This window comes from Uloborus diversus, chromosome 9 (assembly GCF_026930045.1).
Source record: "Uloborus diversus isolate 005 chromosome 9, Udiv.v.3.1, whole genome shotgun sequence".
In the NCBI taxonomy this organism is placed as follows: Eukaryota; Metazoa; Arthropoda; class Arachnida; order Araneae; family Uloboridae; genus Uloborus; species Uloborus diversus.
Genome location: NC_072739.1, coordinates 26,536,784 through 26,559,584, shown reverse-complemented (window position 1 = coordinate 26,559,584; position 22,801 = coordinate 26,536,784). Strand labels below are relative to the sequence as shown.

General features: G+C 33.4%; 2 protein-coding genes across 2 annotated transcripts in view; one reads left to right on the top strand and one right to left on the bottom strand.

Moving 5' to 3' along the window:
- Window positions 1-14,200, bottom strand: part of LOC129229483 (protein Gawky-like) — a 54,816-nt gene extending 40,616 nt beyond the window's left edge. Inside the window, exons 1-2 of the mRNA XM_054863798.1 lie at window positions 14,083-14,200; window positions 3,999-4,207 (exon numbers count right to left, since the gene is read on the bottom strand). Of these exons, the coding sequence (XP_054719773.1) occupies window positions 3,999-4,205 (207 nt within the window). The 5' untranslated portion in view covers window positions 4,206-4,207; window positions 14,083-14,200. The remainder of the gene's footprint in view (window positions 1-3,998; window positions 4,208-14,082) is intronic.
- Window positions 14,201-15,084: 884 nt separating this feature from the next.
- LOC129230717 (E3 ubiquitin-protein ligase ZNF598-like) overlaps window positions 15,085-22,801 on the top strand; it is a 31,357-nt gene continuing 23,640 nt past the window's right edge. The window contains exon 1 of the mRNA XM_054865136.1: window positions 15,085-15,387. Within this exon, the coding sequence (XP_054721111.1) occupies window positions 15,226-15,387 (162 nt within the window). The 5' untranslated portion in view covers window positions 15,085-15,225. The remainder of the gene's footprint in view (window positions 15,388-22,801) is intronic.

Below are 22,801 nucleotides of genomic sequence, written 5' to 3'. Positions count from 1 at the left end.
GTTCCACAGCTTGCGTGTGACAGGGAAATTTCTCGAAGTGAACTCTGTAGGCTGTTCTTTGCACATTTCTTTCAATTATTGGTCCTTTAGATGCATTGTAAGACGTGGCTCTGTTACAACAGTTTGCCCAATCAACTAAATCAGCATAATCAACGGCTTCAAAATTGAGTTTAGGACGCTTAAAAAATCGTACACAATCCGAGCTCTTCGTCTTCTTATTTCTAGAGTTCGGAATGAGCCGAACAGTTAATTCCCGAATGTATTTTTTTGAGTCAAACGACATTGTCAACAGTAGCTGTTCAAGATGAGCGAAATATGCATTATTTGAGAGATCTCCTAAACGTCGTCTGGAAACTGCCTTGCAAAAGAAATCATTGTCCAAAAATGTTCGGCACCATACTGGCAGTTCGGTTTCATTTTTATTTCAAACTACATTGGAGCATAAACTAACATTACATACTTTACAAGCATTGTAAGATTTTCTGATGGAGTTGGAGTGCCTATATACAAGCGTAACAAACGGTTTGCAGTTGTCAGTCATCGCGCATGACTGAGTTTGCCTGGGCTACTGTCAGCTACGCTAGAAGGACAACTACCATCTTTTACTGCAAGAAAGATTCTATACAAATATTGTTGTTTAGTACTTAATTTTTTTTATCTTCCATGTCCAAAACCAGAAGATTGCAGTCAATTTTATCAAATTTGACAACCTGATTTTTTTTACAATCTCTAAGAAGTTGTCGGATAGCTCCAGAATATGAATGTGGCCCCTTTGTGCAACTGTCTATTTCCAGAATAAGATGTCTCAGTGACAACTCACAAGTATGCAGCAGACATATGTTCCACTGTAAAGGCCTTTTGAAATATGTCTCAAGTAAACGAATTACTCCACCTTTCCATCCTGTATTTACATTTGTTCCGTCGCATCCAATAACCGATAAGTTAAGCAAGCTCATATTATATTTTTTGCAAAGCCTATAATACCTTGCGAAATTTCTTTTGCACTTTCGCCAACTGTTAGTGATAAATGACCGATGTTTTTGCTACCTGGTTCTTCTATCAGTGCTACATGTGCTTCAGATGCTAATTTTTGATGGCCAGATTTCTTTTGAAGGGTGTCGTCTTTGCGGCCGTCAGAATACAAACTCTTTATAGCTGCCCCTTTAACTGTTCTTCAATTCCTTTCTCTTAGCTAGCTCCTTTTTCTATCGACTTCCCTCCTTACTTTTTTTTAATCGACTATATATTTTTGTTGATTAGGAGAAACTAAGTCGAAATCAGCGAGAACTGCTGTAGCCATTTTTAGCCACTGCTCTGTTTGAAGCGCCAGTTATCTGCTGCTAAAGCTGTATGAGGCATAGAAAGTCTCATTTGACTTGTCGTTGTTGATGGCGCATCAGTTCGCTTACGTTTTCTTGAAAGCGGATAATTCAATTTAAAATCGTCATCTGTATTTTCTGTGCTTTCTTCTGATTCAAGCTCTGTTTCAGGTTCATTCAATGTAATATGACTTTAGTTAACCCTCAATCCACTTGTGCTGGGTACTGATATGTCTTTCTCATCCAAAGCAACACTTGTGTCAATTTTCTGGCATCTTTTTTCTCTTTTTCGTAATTTCTGGGTTGTTACCTTATCCACTTTTCCAATAGCCTTTTTTCTTACTGTCCTTTGATCAATTAGAAATTACTTTTCTCTATCAGGGACTTTTGCTTTTTTTTTCTGCAATTGCACGAATATAAATCTGCACATTTGCAGGCACAAATGTCAAACAAAGTCGTAGCCTCTGCTTTAAATTTACCTAGCTTTGATAGCATTTTTTGTTGCGCTATTGTATTTAGAATAATAAGATGAAATCATGGTAATCACTCAATAATCTTAGGAATAGTAGAAGCAGTTGAGCGTCGTTTATTATCCAGGAAAAACAATTGGGACGGAAGATTAAAAAATTAGCGTCTTATGTAACTATTTTTTATTTGAGTGTGTGCATTTTTTAAAATTGGTGTACAAATGTCGTATAAAATTGATTGAATTTTCAGTTTTTTCTAAGTAACGTATTGCTTAACATTTCAGTATTTACTTATTTCGAAACTACTTTATTATTATTATTATTGTTTTTTTTTTTTTCAAGTTTCCCATGTTTCAGTCTTAAAGGAGCGTAACTAAATAGTCTACGAAATGTATAAAAATCTTTGAGGATTTCAACTAATTCACTGACAGATAATTCTAATGTTTGTTGAAACTAGCTTCAAACTTTTATTTTTGACCCCCCCCCCCTCTTTTTCTTTTTTTCTTTTGAAAAAATGCATTTTTGCCCTTTTTTATAGTTTTTCAAGGTCAAATAGCGCCGGCTAAATATTAAACAAATTTAGCGAAATTTTTTATGAGTAATAACGGGTCCATACAGCAACTTTTCCGCACAATCCAAAAACAGATTTCCAAAAAAAGTTTTTTCGGCCCACCCTAATGTATAGCCATTTAAGTACTTCATTAATATCCTCTTTATTATTAAATTGCAAAATTCAAAAAGTAGTAAATAAAATTTTCATTGGAAATGTTAAAAATCAATAAACAATTGTTAAAAATGGTGAAACTTACATTATGATGATGTCCAAAATCTGTTACCTACAGACTGCTGATTTAATTTGCTAATTAACAATTTTTACAAATACCTGCTGTCTTTTCATGCTCATATATTGTGTTCTAGGTATGTATACTATAGAATAAAAACAAAATTGATGTCAAATTTGAAATTTTTTGAAATTGCTCAAAGTTAACTTTTTTGTTCCCACCTTTTGAGAACTGCCCATCTCAAAACACGAAATCATTTAAAAAGTTGCTTGTCTATTTCATCTTCGACAAAAGTTTAACAGATAATAGACATAGCATTCTGTTTAAAATCTTTACATTCAAGATGCATGGTAAAAATCAACATTCATAAGTACTTTTTAAGACATGCAAGAACCCTGATCAGAGTTGTGTGGTTTTTTCGACCCAGAAAAAATAATCCTGAACAAAAAATTTTTTGTCCTCTTGTGCTTTCTGGTACTTTAAGTATTTATGACTAATTAATTTATTAATTAAAGCTAAGTAATTATTCAATAATTTTTTTGAAATGCCTTTTGTTCCTGACAATAGATAAAATCAAAAGAATAAACATATAATATACCAATACATCAAAAATTGCAATACAGTCGACTCCCGCTACAACGCGATCTGATTTAAGCGAAAAGGCTATAATGCAATTTTTTCTTCGGTAAAGAATTTTATTCCTAACGCGAATTCTTCACCCGCAACACGAAAAATTTCCAAGGGGAATCGCGGTTTTTTCGTGAATGGACCTTTATCCCTTTGGCATCGCGGAGGACGGAAGTTCCCACACCGTACTAGTCTGAACATCGCTTATACAAATAACTACTCCTCATTTTCCATTTATTTTTTTCATCCTATATGGGAAAGTTGATGAAATATAATGGCACCTTAGAGCGCTGTTTCATTTAAGGTTTGTGAAGATAGAAGGAAAAAGAAAGTTTCAACAACTATAATGCATTTGTTTTTCTTACTACATAATGTACGTACCGTAATGGTTTATTTTACGTCTTCCATTCCCATTGATCATTGATTTTGCGCAGTTTTTTATGTTAAGTAAAACTATTTTTTAAAAAATACAATAAATAAAAATTCAATTTTTTAATGTATCGTTAAGAAATGGTTTTTAACAGTTTGAGGTGGTGTTTACAAGTGTCTTTAATCGTATAGGTATGTTTATAAACGTTTTTAAACATACCCTTTTCCACAACGCGAAATTTCAACTTACGCGAAGGGTCTTGGAACGCATCCCTCGCGTAAGTCGGGACTCGACTGTATATCAAAAGAATATGTCTGAATGCGTGTTTAAGTATAATATGAGAATGGCGAACCTTCAATTGACCCTTTAAAAAATTCCTGTGTGTTACACTAGAAATGGTAAAAGAGTTATGAACAAGTAGTTCCAAACTTACCCTTTGTCCCCAACCTTCACTGAAGGCAGCTGCAATTTGTGATTCATTTACATTTTCTTCCATTCTCATTACTTTAGAGTTGGAGCCATTGTTATCTTGATCATTTTCCATTTCAGGATTGTTGGTACTCGTCTGTCCATTACTAACACTACTCAACCCTTTTCCTGCAGCTTGAGCCCATGTATTATGCTGTTTAACAAGTGGCATAGCTACAAAATAAATAAAATACATAAACAAAAATTGAATGCTATTGGACTGATTGAATTATTTCCAATCAAAGACTACCAGCTGGAAATCTTGCAAAAATTGTCAATCAACACATCAACTTATGTGTGCAAAGCGATCGGTATGATTTTTGGTGCATTTTAATAAAAACATTCAAATTTTTTCAGAGTGGGATCCTGAAGAGATCAACAGCAAGAGGTGGAATTGGTTGGGAGATTTTTTTTTTTAAGGGGAGGAAAGGAATTTCTATTCAGAAAAAAATGGATAGCCTGTACAGCATTTGATGCTTTTCTCACTAAAACTGTTATAAATACAAATACAAAAGTGATGACCAGCAACAGGCTCTGGGCCCAGCTAGACTGGACCTAGTCAATTTACAATCCCTAGTGAAGATCAATGGCCCTCTTAAAACTATCTACTCCTTTGCTCATTACCACCTCTTCCGGTAAGCTGTTCCAAGGTTCCACTACTCTGCTAAAATAATAATTTTTCCTAATATCCATGTTAGCCTGAGATTTAAATAGCTTAAAACAATGACCCCTTGTCCTGTTTTCAGTGCTAAACTTTAGCCCCGTAATATCTTTCGTTTTAATAAATTTAAACAGCTGAATCATGTCCCCCGGTCTCTTCTTTGCTCAAGACTGTACATTTTTAGCCTTCTAAGCCTGGAATCATAATCTAAGTGGGAAAGTCCACTTATTAGCCTTGTAGCCCGCCTTTGAACCCTTTCCAATACATTAATGTCTTTCTTAAGATAAGGAGACCAAAACTGAACAGCATACTCCAAATGGGGTCTTACTAAACTTCTATATAAGGGCAGAAGAACTTCTTTAGATTTATTTGAAATAGATACACACTGGGATGGAATTAGTACATCAGTATCATTAATTAGTAGAAATGTTTTAGTAAAAATTTTAATACCTTTTTGCTAAATGGGTATGTATACATGTACACAGATATATATATATCGTTGCCTCAGAGCTACAGTAAGATATCTTAGTGCTATTTCAAGGATTAGATGTTTTACTCTTGCTCTGAGGCGACGATATATATATAAATGCATTGAACTCTAAAATAAAAGAACAACTTTTTGCAGAAAATCTCAATTTTTAAAAGAAAAAAGTCAATTTCTTTCAAAAAAATTCATTGAACTATTTTTAAAACTTATATACAGTTGGATGATGGTTTGGGGTTTATAACAAATAAAACTAGATCCTATTTTTTAAAAATAGGTTCAAAAAAGTTTGTATAAATTTCTGTCAAAAAAGAAAAAAAAAATGGATTCCATGCCCATTTCTTTAAATATTCATTTTTAATATTTTCTAAGAAAGTTAATTTTTATTTCAGTAGGATTGTACTGAAATAGACAAAGAGCCCAAAAAAGAATAAGTACTTGTGTTTTCTGTGTTCAAAACTCAAAACCAGGGCCTGAGAAATGAAAACCCCGTCTCTAACATCATTGAACAGCACCTAGAAACTTCGTTTACTGGATTCAATGAGGAAAATTTTCTAGGGAGAGTCCAAGAACTCCCTTTTCTATTTCATCATAGAAATGTGTCTGCAATTGCATTAGTAGAATTTCAATTACTAAAAACAGGGGAGGGGATTGATTTTGATCATTTTTTTAAAAAAATAATATTGTACAGTCATTAAGCCCCACTTTTTACCCTAACGACCCTCCCTTTACATCACCAAAGATTAATATTGAAGATTTAGAAATTTAAATTCAGTAAGTTTTCAAGGAGTCCCGATCCACTAACATCAACAAAAATAGCTTAATATGAACTTCAATTTTGAAAAACCTTCTGCCAGGCAACCCAAGCCTTCCGTTTCTTATATACAGGGTGTCCACCCTAAAAGTGGACCAATAGCTAATTCCTAAACTATTAGAGATAAGCATATAGTTCCATTTTGAAAAAATCTTTAAATTGCACTGCGCAAGGACTTTAAATTCATAACATTTTCGTCAAAAATTCAAATTTTGAAAAAGTTACAAAATTTAACTTTTTATACCGTTTCGCAGTCCTAGCAATGATATTTAGTAAAACATTCTGGGCACACTAACATTTACAACTAAAAAAAAAATCATTCTTCTACAACTAAAATTGATGGAGTAATGAAGTTTTGAAAAATAAAGATTTTTCGGAGATTTTATCATATCATTGAGTGAGCTCTTAAGGGCACGTATGCGAATTGACAAAGTGTGTTAATGGGTTAAATTAATTTTGGTTCTTGTTATCAGGGGACACTATTAACGGTTGAAAAGATTAAGCAAGTGCCTGGGGGGGGGGGAGGTTAGGAGGGCGTTTTGAGAAGTATTTTTCTCTTTTCTGGGTGGGAGTCTCTTGCTTTTTTTTGGAAGGGGTGGGGGGGGGGGATCTTCACGATATTTAGGGAGGGTGTGTGCCCTTGCTGTTAGAGGAGGGCACATCTGCAAATTTCAGCATAATGTTTTCTGCAAGCTTGATAAAGTTTCTTGAAATATTAATAAAATCAAAGTAAATGACAAAAAACAAAATGAAAATGTTACTGTTTGCCCCTAAAATAAACAAACATAACATACATGAAATAAAATAAGATAAATAAAACAAAAGAATTTTTAAAAAAATGCGTTCCTCTCTTCAAAAGTTCCACAAGCTGCCATCACAAAAGTATTAAAATTCAAGTTAATTAACTAATGACTGAAAAAATGCATAAATTGGCAAAAATGGTTTTGAAAACTAAATTTTGTCACGTTTTTCAGAGGCTTCTGGATTTTTGAGGTGGTTAACTTTTTTCTTTCAAAAGTACAGGCATCCCTCATATAACTTGGTACTTCTACCAGGAACCGCGTTAAGCATTCACCAATGCACCAAATGTGATAAAATCGTTAATTCGGTGAAAAAAATTCGAATTTGGCGAATTTATTGGCGAACAGAAATTTCTCCAAAATATGCACAGAAAGAAAAAAAATCTCCCTTCAAATGTCAATCTAGATAAAAAATTAGGTCCGTTCACAAAATTCGGACCCCTAAAAACAGACCCTTCGCAAAATTCCGACCCCTAAAAACGACCTTTCACAAAACTCCCAGACTAGCAATCACTGAAAGTTGTTTTATCCTCAGACCACTCCGAGCAGAATGAGGTGCGCGCACGAGCGTTAGAATCGGATTGGAGCGTTACCGTCCATTGGATCGGTGGAAGGATGACGTTTGCCTCTCGCTAATCGGATATCGAGGGCGCAGCGTTGCTAAGGTGTAGAAATTGTTGGCGGATGCTTTGTTGAATTGCGCGTTAGTTTCATTGTGTTGTGTTCGATGTCTGAAACATCGGAGTAAGATAGGAATGCAGTCTTTACTTTATTAAAAGCTTTTATTTCTACTCTCAAATATTTTTAAGAATGATAAATATCACTTTAAGTCGTTTTTAGCCATTTTTCCTTTGAAAAATTACATATGATTTGTGGAAAAACTGTACTTAATTTGCATTTTTTTTTTCTCACAAAATTCCTAAAAACGGACAAAAATTCCTGGATATACCCGTCCTTATCCTCAAAAAATTGTCAAAAATTAAGTTATACTTCACTCTGATTAAATATTTCTGCAGACAAAAATACATTAAAATGAGTAAAAGTTAGTCTTGGACTAAGACTTTGGAAATTTGGCTAACACTTTAAAAATTTGGCTAATTTACTGACGAACAATTTGAAATCCTTAGCGTGATCCCTGTCTACAGCACGGCTTCGATATTGCAAGGTACCAAATTTGCGATTATTATAGCACAGTTTTCATATTATACCAGGTACGAAAGTTGAATTTACTCGAATGTTATATTTAAAAAAGATGGAATTTCATTTTTGTTTAAAACATTCTGTTAACGGTTGATACCTCTAATAAGATTTTACTTTGTTTTTGGGTAGTTCTCAAAAGGTGGAAACAAAAAAGTTAATTCTGAGCAATTTTTAAAATTTTGAAATCAATTTAGTTTTTAATTGTATAGTATGTGCACCTAGAACATCATAAAAAGACAGCAAATGTCTATAAAAATTAATAAATAGCAAATTTAATGATCAGTCTGTAGGTAACAGATTTTGGACATCATCATAATGTAAGTTTCAGTTTTTGAACTTTTTCAATGAAAATTTTATCTATTTTTAAATTCTCCAATGAAAATAGAGGCTTTATGAAGTACTTGAGAGACTTTATATACTGGCCTTTAAATAATAAAATTTTGTTAGGGTTTCGTAGAATCCAAAAAAAAAAAGTCTATTTTATCAACGGAGGTGATAAAGTCGCCAAAACTCATGCAGTTGGTGAAAAGGGGAATTTCTTGCTGGTAACCCTTTGCTTATCGTACCCTGTTGTCGCCAATCGGGGTTTGCTCGGAGTTTTTTGTGCGAAGAGAAATATTAGAATTACCTAATACCTAAATATTAGAATCTTGAAGAATTATTTATTAAATAATTGCTGTTTCAATATTGATTTGTTGTCGAGATTTTTTGAAAAACTTTTATCCAAAATATCAGCAAAGTAACACATAATCATGTTTGAAATGATCATGTTATGAGCCGCTGCCATTTTGTTTACTTAAATGCATTCGTTATAATCGAAACTTCTGTTTCTACTGTTATTTATGTAATGTTCATTGAATAACATATTAATTGTGCAAAATACCAATGGATTGAAGAAATTAACATTATAATAACCTTTTTTATTAAGTTTAAAAGACAGAAGATCATTTATAATGATGAATAAATGGACAGAATTATCGGCTTCTAGATCGCAACGCAATTTGGACATCTCACATATATGTTTAAGAAAAATGATTTTGCTTCAAAGATACTGCATTGAAACATATCAAAACACTTTAAAATAATCAAAAATTGATTTTGAGGATCCAAAAATATCTTTAAAACATATAAAAATCATATATTTAGTTCTTAAATAATAGCATTGCCCAGATTGTAACTTTTGGATAGACATCAAACTTCCAACTTCCTTTTTTTTCTAAAATTGTTTACAAAATAAATAATATGTCTTTACTTTTATAATTTGTGGACAATATTATCAAAAAACTATTCAGTTTGAGATTCATACCCTCATTTTTTTTTTGAAACGTATGGAAGTAATTTAAAAAATTTTGTTTTTGATGTTACACTTGCTCAAGTAATGTTTTGAATGCAGGGGTCTGTCCAGGATTTTTCACAGGGTCCGTTTTTTGTGAAAAATAAAATAATTTTGTGAAAAGTGAATTATTTTTGTGAAAAATAAAATAATTTCGCAAAAAAAAAAAAAAAAAAAAAAAAAAAATATTTTTTTGTTAAATCGAAATTTTAGAATTTAGAGCAGGCACAAACTACATCATTTAAACTTAAAGTAGAGAGTTTTCCTCTTCTATGTTGAGAATATCATTCTGGGGTGTTTTTCTAGTATTTAGCGGGGGGGGGGGGCATCGCTAACTCAAGTAGCAATATTTATCTACCATTCTACATTATGTTAAGTTATACTAGAAATATTTCTGTACAGCATTTAAAATAACTGTAACAAAAAAAAATAATAATAAATAAAATTCAGACGAGGGGGTTCAGCATTTAACTTTTTGACCCAGGACACTCTTAAAATTGCACAGAATTTCGTTTAAAACTTATAAATTCCGTGATTTTAACAAAAATAAAAATAGATTTTATTTGTTTACTTCTTAACAAAGCGTACTAAACATCAAAAATTCAAAAAATCGGAATCCCATAGCGGATGCAAAGAGATCGCAATTCTCAAAGTGAAGGCATCAAAGGTATAAAAACGGCTTGTAAAAGAAATATTTTTGATAAAATTATTTTTAAATTGCATTTTAGAGTCCTATGATAAACATATCATTAATATCTGTGGACACAGCTAAAGCAAAAATAAAATTAAACCATTGATTCAGCATTTTAATTTTTGAGTCTTAAAAGAAAATGGAATTTTGCTTTAAAAACTTGAAGTGCATGTTCTAACAAAAATAGACTTTTCATTTATTTGCATCCTAATAAAACGAAGTTAGCTTGAAAAATGAACAAAATATGATTCTTATATCGGATGTTAAAAGATTGTATTTTTAAAAATGTAGACATCTAAAGAAAAAAATGGCAAGTAAAACAGTTTATTTAAAGTTAATCATCCTTGTTAGCATCGAAAAATCAAACCCATATAATTTTCTCCCAAAATAACAGTTGAACATAGCACGGCACCATAGAAACGCAAATATTGACAAGCTGGTAAAATGATGAGAATATTTTCTAATCAAGTCATTATAAAGGTTTAACGCCAGGCCAGACACTAAATGGCGCTAGCTAAATGGGCTAGCTAAATGGCGATAATTTTAAAGTTAGTAACCCTATCTGAAGCGATCACATTTTTTTCCCCACCCTTACTATCCCTTTGCAGTTCTAAGTTCATTTCGCTGATATATATTATTATTGTTTATTAAATCATCAGTGGGGGAGAAAAGTGCTTACCAAACGCCTTTTCATAAAAGTTTACAACAACACCGCTGCTAATTAGCTGTGATAAAACAAAATTATTTGAAACCAAACTTATTTCCAGCTAATAATTTCTTTCCAAGAAGCAAACAACAAGCATTATATTTATTTGCCAGTAGCAATTTATCCCTTGCAGGAGCATCACAAGAGTGCCGATTTTTTTTTCTTTGCAAAATTAGCAGATTTTGTATAAGCTGATCCCTCTAATTTGACTTTAAGAAAGGTTCCAAAAATTATCGGTTTAATATGGGTTTAATATGCGGTTTAATATGCTAATATGCGTTACTTTGCTTTCAGATTTGCTCCTTCAGAAAACAATTTGTGAAAGATCCGATCTTGTTTATCAGAATTTTGTGAAGGGTCCGTTTTGGTTGATCAGGATTTTGTGAAAGGTCCGTTTTGTTTGATTGGGATTTTGTGAAAGGCCCGTTTTGGTTGATCGGATTTTTGTGAAGGGTCCGTTAACGGACCCAAATATCCTCTGGCCAGACCCCTGGAATGTCCAAATTTGTGCCGTTTAACAAAGAAAATGTTTTTAAGGGCATTTGAAGAGCATTTTTTCCATAATTTATGTCAATTCTTGTCTCCTTACAGGATTATAATTTAACTTAAAATTTTTTGTGTTAATTAAAATGAAAGTTATTTGGTGTTAAAGCTTCAAAGTTGAGGTCTGTGTTTGCTCCCACCTTTTGAGAACTGCCCTTTTATGAAACTTGTTTCGTCATAACACGGTACATATATCAATGCAAAATTTTAAGGGGGGGGGGGCTCAGATATTTAGCAGGGTATTTTCCCCATAGAAACCAATTACAGTACAGATTAGAGTCATTAAACTTTGACATTTTTAATAACTTATTCATTAATTGCTGGAGAAGAAATGTTTTACATTTTTGCAAAAGTACTAAAAGCAAGGAAGTTCTAATTTCAAAGGCCGGGCAAAGGGGGGGGGGGCTTGAGCCCACACTCCCCCCCTCTCATATGGGCGCTAATGAAAATCAAGGTACACATCCCTTGATTTACATTATTTCTAAGTCTTGTATAACACGGAACACTGTTTCGATAAAACACAATACATATTATATAACCTAATTTTTCTTATGCACATATATAATTAGTATTGAAAATAAGTAAAAATGTTATTTTTAAAAAAGCCTCGTATAACACAATATTGATACTCTAGATGGAACGAATTAACTGTGTTATACCAGGGACACCCCTGTACATTGCAATAAACAAGTTACTACTAATCTTAGGATAACATTTAATTCTAGATACTTCACATTTTATTACATGGATTTTCATACAAAAGTGAGTGCAGATATTGTTCAGTACTGATAATTAATAATGCAGTACAACCTGTGTTGACCACCCTTGTAAGTTGACCACTTTTTTCAGGTATGGATTTAGCCCTTATCATATAAATCAACCTCTGTAAGTTGGCCACTAAAGTAGTGCACCGCAAGTGGTCTCCTTACACAGGTTTCGCTGTAGTTAGAGAACAAAAACTTCAGTAACAGACATTTAGGTACAGTAAAACCAGGGTTCGTGATTTTTTTAATTTTTTTAAAAAAAATCAAAAAAGTCTGATTTTTTTGATTTAAATCAGATTATTTAAATTTTTTTTTAAATGTTCAAAAATTTGTAGATATTAATTACTTTACATTAGTAAACATATATTTCATACAATAGACGAATCCATTCAACTTACTTTTAAAATTAAGATAAGTTCTTATCTAAAACTATTCAATAATATTTTAAGATTTATAAAAACGTTATAATGCTCAGATAAGATGTTTTTGTTTTATGCTTTGCTTAAAGATAAGGTTTCTATTATCATGTACGTTTTTACCATAAAATAATATGTTGAAAAATTACTGTTCTGAACTATATTAGTCATGGTGTATAAGATAAACTCCAAATTTTTATTTTGTTCTAAACTGTAATTTTTGAGTTATAGAGTGAAAATCTGTTACACACACAGAAAGAGGGATCTATGTAGTTTTGCCTGTTGAAGTTAAGAAGTAAAATTAACTGGTTTTAATTAATGATTTTGTTAAAAAATCAGTTAATTCAATTCAATTGATTTAAATCAATGATTTTTTTTTAAAAAATCACTTGATTTAAATCATGATTTTAATTACAATTTAAATCAACGAACCCTGAGTAAAACCCCTCCAATGCGGACAATTTTTTTTGCCCACAACAGAGGGGTGTCTGCAGATATGGGGTTTAATGATTTTATTTGCCTCAAAATCGGGGAATAAAATTTAGTCTGCATGGGAGGGGTGTCCGTTGGGATGGGTTTTACTGTATACATAGTTATATAACAATCAGTTTTAGGAAAATATGTGCCTACCTAGAGCAGAAAGGGAAAAATATGAAAAATTTTTACTAGAACCTTTTCACAGTGGATCAAACAAATTTCGTCAAACAGAAAATCATAATTTGTACTTTAATTACAAAGATAAAGTGAAGCTCTAATTACAATTAACTAAAGTAGCTCTATATTATAATTATTAAAATGAAACAGTATTATGCTCACAAATATGTCATCGATATCACATACTAATAGGTAAATGTGGGTTAACAATTTGGGGAAATTACATTTTTAAATCGGCAAAGAGAGAACAGAAAAATGGACCAAAACCAGAGTACCAGTTTTTAAGAAGTGTTTAAAACTATAGAATTGAGAAATAAAGCAATAAAAATAGCAAATCCAAAGTAGTTTTATAAGTGCAAGAAGAAAGGGTGTTTTGAAAGGAGTTTCCAGAAACGTATTTATGTGTGTTTAATATTTTCTTTTATTTATTTTTTATAAAATTGTTCCAAATAGGTAATTTTTTACTCGAATAAGAGTTAAAAAATTGTAGTTAAAAAAAAAAATAATCAAGAAAATTTATGAAAAACACTTTGAATGAATACTACAAAAAAACAATTAACTATGGGAGCCGCTCGTCTAGTGTCATAATTTTCATAAACAATTGCCCGAACGAGAACATTTGTAACTAATTATGCAACAAAACTAATTGCGTCGAACACGCTAATAAAAATTTTAAAACATTTAGTTCGTCTGTTCGCACTGAAATAACAAATAAACACGGATTAGAGATAAATAAGAGAACTATCACTCGCAAAGCCATGGCGTAGAGATTCGGTAAGATGGCAGAAAAATATCTTATGATGTCGCATATTCTATTCTCTGTTTAACTTTTATTTTCCAGTCAAGTTACAAAAAAAAAAATGCGTAACATAAAGAAATGAAACACATAATCTAATAAAACAATGTTCGGCCGTAGAATGCTAAACAACCAATACATCAAATCAGTTTAAATGGCTACTCACCATCCACATCTGTTTACTTACTTTATCTGCCAGTGTACACGTAGGTTGGTCGATACATTTGCACCAGAATGATTCTTTCGATTTAAGAAATGTATCTAGTTTACATTCACTAATTATTAGCAAAAATACGCAAATGCACCACTTGGATATGTTACTTATCAGATTAATAACATCACTTATCGAAAAAAGAGCACGAACCTTTCCCACCTAGTTTAGGAAGGGTGGGAGAAGTTAAAACAAAATAGCATTCGACACAACTTCCCTTCCCCCTCCTAAAGAGACAATCGACTATTCCTTCGACCCCTCCAAATGGCTGTCATCTCATCATAGCAGAAGCAAAAACAAAAACCGAAGAAAATCATCTCTTCTGTAAATATTAAATGCGAAAAATGATAATTGACAGCAGAGAATAAGAAAGCTGTAATTGAAAAGGGAAACAAATATAAGTGATATGAGCTTTTTGGAATAATCAGGAATTCATTAATTAATCAGAAAAGCGAAATAAATTAGATGATTTTGAAGTTGAGTTGAATCATAACTGATTTTTATTAAAGTGTTCTATTAAAAATAATGAAATTTATTAGAAACAAGCGATCTGGGGCACGCAATGGAGAATGGAGGCGAGCGACTACTGACTACTAGGACTCCTTTTTTTAAATCGAATACTATGCAAAGTTTAGCAATAAACAACTCTTTTTCAATTACTTTTTTGCTTATGATTAGTCAGAAGTTATTTCGTGGTAATTCAGTTTTCCAGATTGGGAAATTAACTTAAGAAATCTATTTACAAATTTTCTTCAACTTAAAACACGAATTTTTTGTTGGACAAGTTTTTTTTATCTTTATAAGTAGCAATAATGATCTTGAAAATCCCTAAAAAATAGTAATATACGCTTTGATGACCTGAACCCTTTGATCTGCAAATTTCCTTGTTAAAAAAGTGTTCCCTCCCCACCGACTCTTCGCTCCTTTCACAAATGTTGACTGAATTTGTAACTGACAAAAATCTGTGCGAGTGTGACGTACAACAGGTATTACATAGGTGAATGATATGGTGATTTAAATTATATATTTATTTGTAGTGTGTGTGTTTTACAATTAAAATTTCAGAATTAAGAAAAACCTGAATACTCTTAGCCATCATATTCAATACATTGCCGAGAAATGAAATCAGATGATCTGGAGGAATGTGTCCTTTGCTGTCGCGATATCAAAATTTTTGCTACTGGACTTTGCGATCATCCTGTCTGCTACGAATGCTCAACGCGAATGAGGGTATTGTGTGAAACAAACGAGTGCCCGATATGTCGAACGAATATGCCCATGGTATGACTTTCATTATTAAATGTTTAAGAATTTAAATATTACTTTACTTTTTGTGATTTGATGAAGCAATTGATTGTCCTCTTCACTGTATTAGCTTTGCCTTTTAAGGAAGCACATTTTTTTTTGAAGAAGGTTGTTGTTCCTGTCTATATTGTGCAATTTCTATTCGGAATTTGTATTTCTTTTTATTCAGCAGACTTGTAATTAACATTTGAAAGAGTATTAATTGTACATTTATTTATACACGTAACTAGTTACTAAATGCAGTGGAATCCGCTTAATTGCACCACCGGTTAATCAGACCAGCTGCTTATTCGGACCAAATCTTAAAGAACCAAAGCAAATCCCATTACACAAGCATAATATTTTTCGCTTTGGGATCAAAAATCCGTTTAGTCGGACCAGGGAACAGGAGAACAAATTAGAAAAAAGACAAATTTGCTGTTCAAAGCAAGTTTCAAGTGGGTCAAGGAACTTAATAGTCAGTGCTAAAAAAATCAATAAGGGTTCCTTGTAACTTTCAATCAAACTCAGCAATATACATTTAAAAAAATGGTTGAGGAAACTCATGTTGCATGGTGGCATTGTTCCAGCAGGGGTCAAAAAGAAAAAAATAAAATTTAATTTATTTTGTTTAGTTAAAGCCAGGGTTGCTATTTTGTCCACTTTCTTTGTAAAAAGTCCGGAACGCCGGAAGAAATTGGATGAAATGAAAAATCAACCGATTATCCACACATAAATTCATTGTTATGGTGTAATAAATTTAGTATATAATTCTAATACATCATCTATTACGAATTATAATCATTTAAATTTCATAAATTCAAAAAATTTTAATTACACATTGGTGCAACTAATTTTAGATCATAATTTACTTAAAAGTAATAAAATTTAAGAATGAATAAGCTATTGGGCATGATTACTCTATTATATATTATAATAGTAGAAAATAAACTCGAAGGAAAAGTCAAATGAAATGCTTGGAGACATACATACAAAACGAAAAGTAATAAAATTTAAGAATGAATAAGCTATTGGGCATGATTACTCTATTATATATTATAATAGTAGAAAATAAACTCGAAGGAAAAGTCAAATGAAATGCTTGGAGACATACATACAAAACGAAGATTTATAAACTAAAAACATTTTACTGTTATATTTTTGGAGTTTTTATTAATGCCACCCCATAGTAAAATATTTATGTACTCTACATGTTTTTATGGATATGTTAATGTCATACAAATTACTACTTTAGTAGGGTTGCGGGTACTCAGAACAGTGCACCGGAAGAGACTACAATGAGCAAAGGGGTAGATAGCTTTAAAATGACCATCAGTCTTCTTTGGGAACTAATAAATTGACTAGGAACATCGTAGCTGGTTTCAGAGTCTGTTGCTGATCATCAAACTTGTATTACAAAAAACTTGTATTACAGATTTCCTTTCATGCCAACATTTCCTTTATTAATATCAAGCAGTTTTTTTTTAATGATTTGAGACTCTAACCTTTAAAAACTTTTTATTTCTACTTTTTAATTTTATGAATGCATTTATTATAAGCAATAAAACTCCACATCACAGATAAACACAATAAAATGTACAGCTGATGTGTTTGTTTTTATAAATACGACTACAGGCATTATGACTTATTAACACTCATTTGATTTATATACACACTTACATAAACTTCAACTGATCTTAATTTTTTCATTTTCACTTTAAAATATTTTTCAAACTATTGGTTATATACATATTTATGTATGCTATTTTAAAATTAAAATATTACTTGAATTGGAAGAATCTATACAATTATTTATTATTTTCAAAATTTAACTAAAAACTTTCAGTTTACCAAAAAAATGAACAAAATGACATTTTGTCCGGGACGGTTTTTTCTGGCGATTTTTTCCGGGGTGGACAAGATAGGACAACCTTGGGGCACATTCAATAACATGTAAATTTATTTTAAAAAAATTTCAGTTTGTAAAATAAGTAATTCATTGGAATTTTTAATGGCTGATTAGTACCTTTTTAACTTATTTTTTCACCCTCGCATTTTTAAAGACTTCTGGTTATTGAAGCTAGTCGATACTGACTAAAAGGAATGCAACTAAAACCGTATCTGTCTGAACACGTTGTTGAACAAGTGTACCAAGATTTTTTGTAACATTTATCTTATTTTTCAATGAAAATATTTTGTAAGCAATATAATTTTTCTTCTTTGTATGCCCACCATATATTGGGTTCCCAACGAACATAATGACATTTAAACGTTTTGTATATAGCATGCTCGGTGAAGCTACACAGGTCCTGTTCTCTTAGTTGGACCAACCGGTTATTAGTATCAAAATAGTCCAGTCCCAATGTGGTTCTATTAACCAGAATCCACTGTGTTAAAATTTTTTCTTATTTCTTATAAATATGGTGAACTCTGCCCATTCTCAGCCATCATTCGGACGTGTTTTTTCCTTCGTCTCGATGCCACGGCAACCAGCGCGGAAGATTGCGAACCGTCGCTCCGGGGATTACAGCGTAGAGGCCCTTGTCAGGGCCGGCGGAGTTAACTCCGTCATCGAAACTGTCCCCCGGGAGGCGGCCGCACATCAACCCATTTCTCCATCTCTTTCAACTATTTCAACGACCTCCACTAGGAGCGACTCATCCGGACGCAGGACCATGTCTACAAAATCCTTTAATGCTGTCTTAGAAAAATATGACTTTGACCCCATGGAAACTTTATCAAAAATTGAATCTTCCTCCGACGAACCATCCCTCAAAGGAATTTCAAATTATCTACAGGCCATCAGGACCGACCTCTTCAGATCAGCCAAGTCCACCGACTGGACAGCAGCCGACCTTCAAGTACAGAAAGACATCATGGCTCTCTCTGACAACGTCGAAAACAAGATCGCAACTCTCTTCAACGACAGCAGCGACGACGATATGGAGATCAACCAAGCGATTGATGACGTTCCTGAGACCCCCCATCACAGGCCCGAGGTGCAAGTCAACATTCCCACCAAAAACAAGTTTAACGTCTTAGCTTCCGAAGAACCCCCCCAGAAAAGCCAGGATCCTAGTACGGCAGCAGATGACACTGCCAAACCTAGTGCAGCTAGACGTCGCTCACCACCTCCCATAATCGTGGCGGATGCTCCCTCCCCATCCAAGCTCCTGGCTGAATTTGCTGACATCTGCGCTGGAAAGGTCCAAGGAAAACTTTCTGGTTCTGACCTTCAAGTTTTCCTCAGCATAGAAGAAGATGTTGAGATCATCGAACGCTACCTGTTGGACCACAACCTCCAATTCCACAGCCGCCTTCTCCCGAAACAACGACCACTCAAGGTAGTCATCCGTGGCCTCCCCCTTGACTACTCGACTGAGGACATCAGTTCCACTCTCAAGGAACAAGGTTACGACCCCATTAAAGTCATCCAAATGCGGACCGGGCCTGAAAAGAAACTCATTCCCCTCTTCATCGTGCTCCTCCAGAAATCGGACAATGCTGATGAAATTTTCAACCTACACGACATTGGCTTCCTGAAAATCCGAATAGAAAAACTTCGCCCCAAAAGCACCACCATACAATGCTACAAGTGCCAGCGTTATGGACATACTGCCGCCAAATGCTATCGTGCTCCCAGATGTCTTAAGTGTGCTCGGGACCATCGCTCGTTTGAGTGTACGAAAACAAAGGATACCCCAGCCTGCTGCGCTCTATGTGGCGGCGAACACACTGCCAATGCACCAGTCTGTCCTGCTCGTCCCAAGCCTCGCCAGCCAAAACCACCCAGAATGTTCCCGAATGCATCCGGCAACGCCTGGACTCGCCCCCTCATCAAGCCGACAACCACTCCTCTGGACTTCATCCCACGACCCGTTGCTCTTCAACAGTCAACATTCTCTGCAAAGCCAGACACCAGTCAAATTCTGACTATGCTCGCACAGGCGCTCTCACAAATGCAGGCCCAGCAGCAACAGCTCCAAGCCGTCATCGCCGGACTCGTCGCCCTAACGAGCCCATAGGCTTTCTTCTCCCCCCCCCCCCTTTCTCTTCCCTTCTAGGTATGCTTTTGCATATTTTGGCTACTCTCATCACCCTACTTGACTCGAGGTAAATAGGCTCTGCCTAGGCCTTGTGAAACATTCAATGAGAATGAGAATGAGAATGAGAATTCTCAGCCATGCTTTATAAAAATGACTCCTTGGTTAATTCTACAGATTCAAACAATTTGCAAAAATCCAACTTTATAATTGAAATAATTTTTACTGTTCTCTTATTGGAAGAAACTTTGAAAAGATGGAAAATTAAAGCAAAGGCATTTTATAGTTTGTTTATTTGTTTTTTGAATAGCAAAGTTTAAATTGGTATTACTGTTAATCTCAGATTTGTTATACAGTTAACTCTCGTTTATTGCGGTTAATTCATTCCAGACTTTTACAGCGATAACTGAATTTCTGCAAAGTAGGATTCTGTATTTATAAACCTAATATTTTCCTAATTAGAGCACATGAAACTTACTCTACGACAACTTATATACGTTTCTAACATAGTTAGAGCCCACTAGACATGAAACAGCATCCTTTGCCACCATTACATTTGTATTACTTAATATATTGCACAAAATTAGACGAAATATATATCACATTGTTAATCATTGAGAAATAAACTACACACACACACACATACATGAAATTCTTACAATCTATCTACTTATCTATGAAAATAGCTCAACTTGTTCGATGATGAATTACCTAGTAATAATACAGTAATTTATACTTTCCAGTTAGTGTTTAACGGTTGAATTGAGACAGCGATTCCCTTTATTTTCTTCGGTGATTTTATACCTCCACTCCCTCAACTAGACAACTACACACCTCAGAAGAGCTCAGCTTACGTAAAAAGACATCCATTGTTATTCTTTTGTAGGAAAAAGTTTACACGAGCGATGTTACTGAATTTGAAAAAAAAAACTGAAAAAAACCGCGAAGTAGTGAAGCCGCGAAAGTTGAAGGGGGGGGGGGGTTTGTAGTGAGGGATGACTGTATTGTAAAGCTCACAACTTTATGTATGCATTGATAATCTCCTTGACAGACTTTGATAAAATTAAAAACTTTCTGCAAACATAAATCCTAACTGGAAAAAATTCCTCAAATAATTATTTTGCCTAATTCATCCTTGAATAAAGAATTAAATTTATATCCGAATATAAAAAGGACAGAAAAAAAAGTGCTTTAAAATCATTATTTATTTATGTTTTTTTTTTTTTTTTTGCAACAACATCTAGTTTATGCTAATTTTTCACCAAGGGAAGAAAACTGCCTTAACCATTATTTTTTGCTCAATATCAATCACATGATCATTATTATTATTTTCATTTTGTAGTGAAAAAATTCATGTAGATCTGAAACTACTCAAATTGTTGACTAAGATAAAACATAAGCTACCTGCTTTTTACTTGAAAAATTTATGAAGATATTTGATTTTGTAAACAAATCAACAAAAACTACTCAGTTTAAAATTAAGTATTTCTGCAAAAGTAAATACCGTATTTCCTAGGTATTATCTGTTAAAAAAGTAAAATTAATGAAGTGTGGATTATCTATGCTATTTTATTTTCTCAACGCCACTGCATTGGATCTCAATTTACAGCAGGATTCACCAATAGAGACCATTGTTTCGTAGTCTGTAAGGTTATTTATTTTATATAGCTTGAATTATCTTCTTACACAATTCAGGCTGTGTAAAATAAACAACTGTTTGCTCCTTTGTCTTTAAGTAATTAGTGTACTATAATCATGATTTCAAGAAGAAATCATTATTTTTTAGATTAATTTTGCACAAGAAAAAACCAAAGAAGACAGGGCAAGAATAGCAGACAGGGAAATATTCAGAAGAAAGAGAAATAAACTGGGATTTTTAAAAATTTCTTTTTTTAAAAATTAACGTTTAGTAATTAAAAAATTTTCTGCAGAGCCAAAAATTTTCTGCGAACGCCGTTCGTGCGTTCGTCTACATTATGCAGGGGGCTAGTAATGTAAAATGCCCGGGTATTTATTTTTAGGGGTAAATACCCAGGGTATATACCCAGGTAAATACCCAAAATGGGTATTTACCCGGGTATTTATTTCAAAAATTTATATTCAACTAAAATACTTTCTGTATGTATTCCACTATGTATATATATAACCAACTATATACAAAACAATAAATTTTTGCCCAAAAATTGTATTTTGATCACATATTTAAAGAAATATTGTGTGTATTGTATGTCTCTGCATGGGACATGAGTACTTCAAATTCACAAAACCACTTCTACTATATAATACTGGTTCCACGTAAACTTCTCCACCAAGTGGTTGGTTTGCTTCCCAGGTATGGAGTGCATAGGAGCTGGCTAAATCAACGTGCGAGGTGTTTGAACTTGCTACTGAAGTCAATTTGCGAAAAGCGCAGTATCAGGTTCATTGATGTATGGAGTCATTGTAAACGTGATTGGATTGCTAGGGATGGCCTGCATCTGAGCTCTACAGGGGTCAAAATGGTTAGTGGATTAATTTTAAGGGCTTCGGAGTCAAAAAACTAAGTTGGAATGGGGGGCATGGTTCAAGCATCAGGTATCGAGAGAATGAAATTTTTTTGGGTATTGCTAGAAATGGAAATAAAGTGACGAACAAGAGTAGTAATGTTAACAATTGTAATTTAGGAAATTTCAGGGTGTTAAATAAAAGCAACTTAGGCATGCTTAAAGTTTTCTATACCAATGCTCGCAGTATTAGGAACAAGATGGATGAATTGAAAAGCATAGTTATGGATGAGAAGTTGGATGTTATTGGAATTACAGAGACATGGGCTACCGAATCTGATGCAGAGTTATTACATATTGCTGGGTATAATTTGTTCAGACAGGATAGAGTAGGTAAAAGAGGTGGTGGGGTTTTATTTTATGTTAGAGACAATTTTATTTGCAATGAATTGGTCATAAATGATAAGCCTACTGATATTGATATGGTTTGGCTGGAGTTGATGAGCAGTAAGGGCAAAAAGCTACGCTTTGGAAACATTTATAGGCCTCCTAATTCAAACCACGGACAAGATGAACAGATGTACCGTATTATTAGTGACATGTCCAGTAAGGGATCCGTTATCATAATGGGGGATTTCAATTTTCCGGGTATTGATTGGAATAATTTTTACCCTGGTAATGGCAAAGAAGAGGAATTTTTAAAAGTAATTGGTGACTGTTTCTTAGATCAAGTTGTAACTCAGGGAACTCGAGAGGAGGCGATTTTGGATCTAGTTTTTTGTGACATAGGTAGTTTTGTTCAGGGGTTGAGTGTAGGGGAGCATATTGGAGATAGTGATCATAACAGCATTAGGTTCCGGGTTAAATTTGAAGTGTGCAAAGATG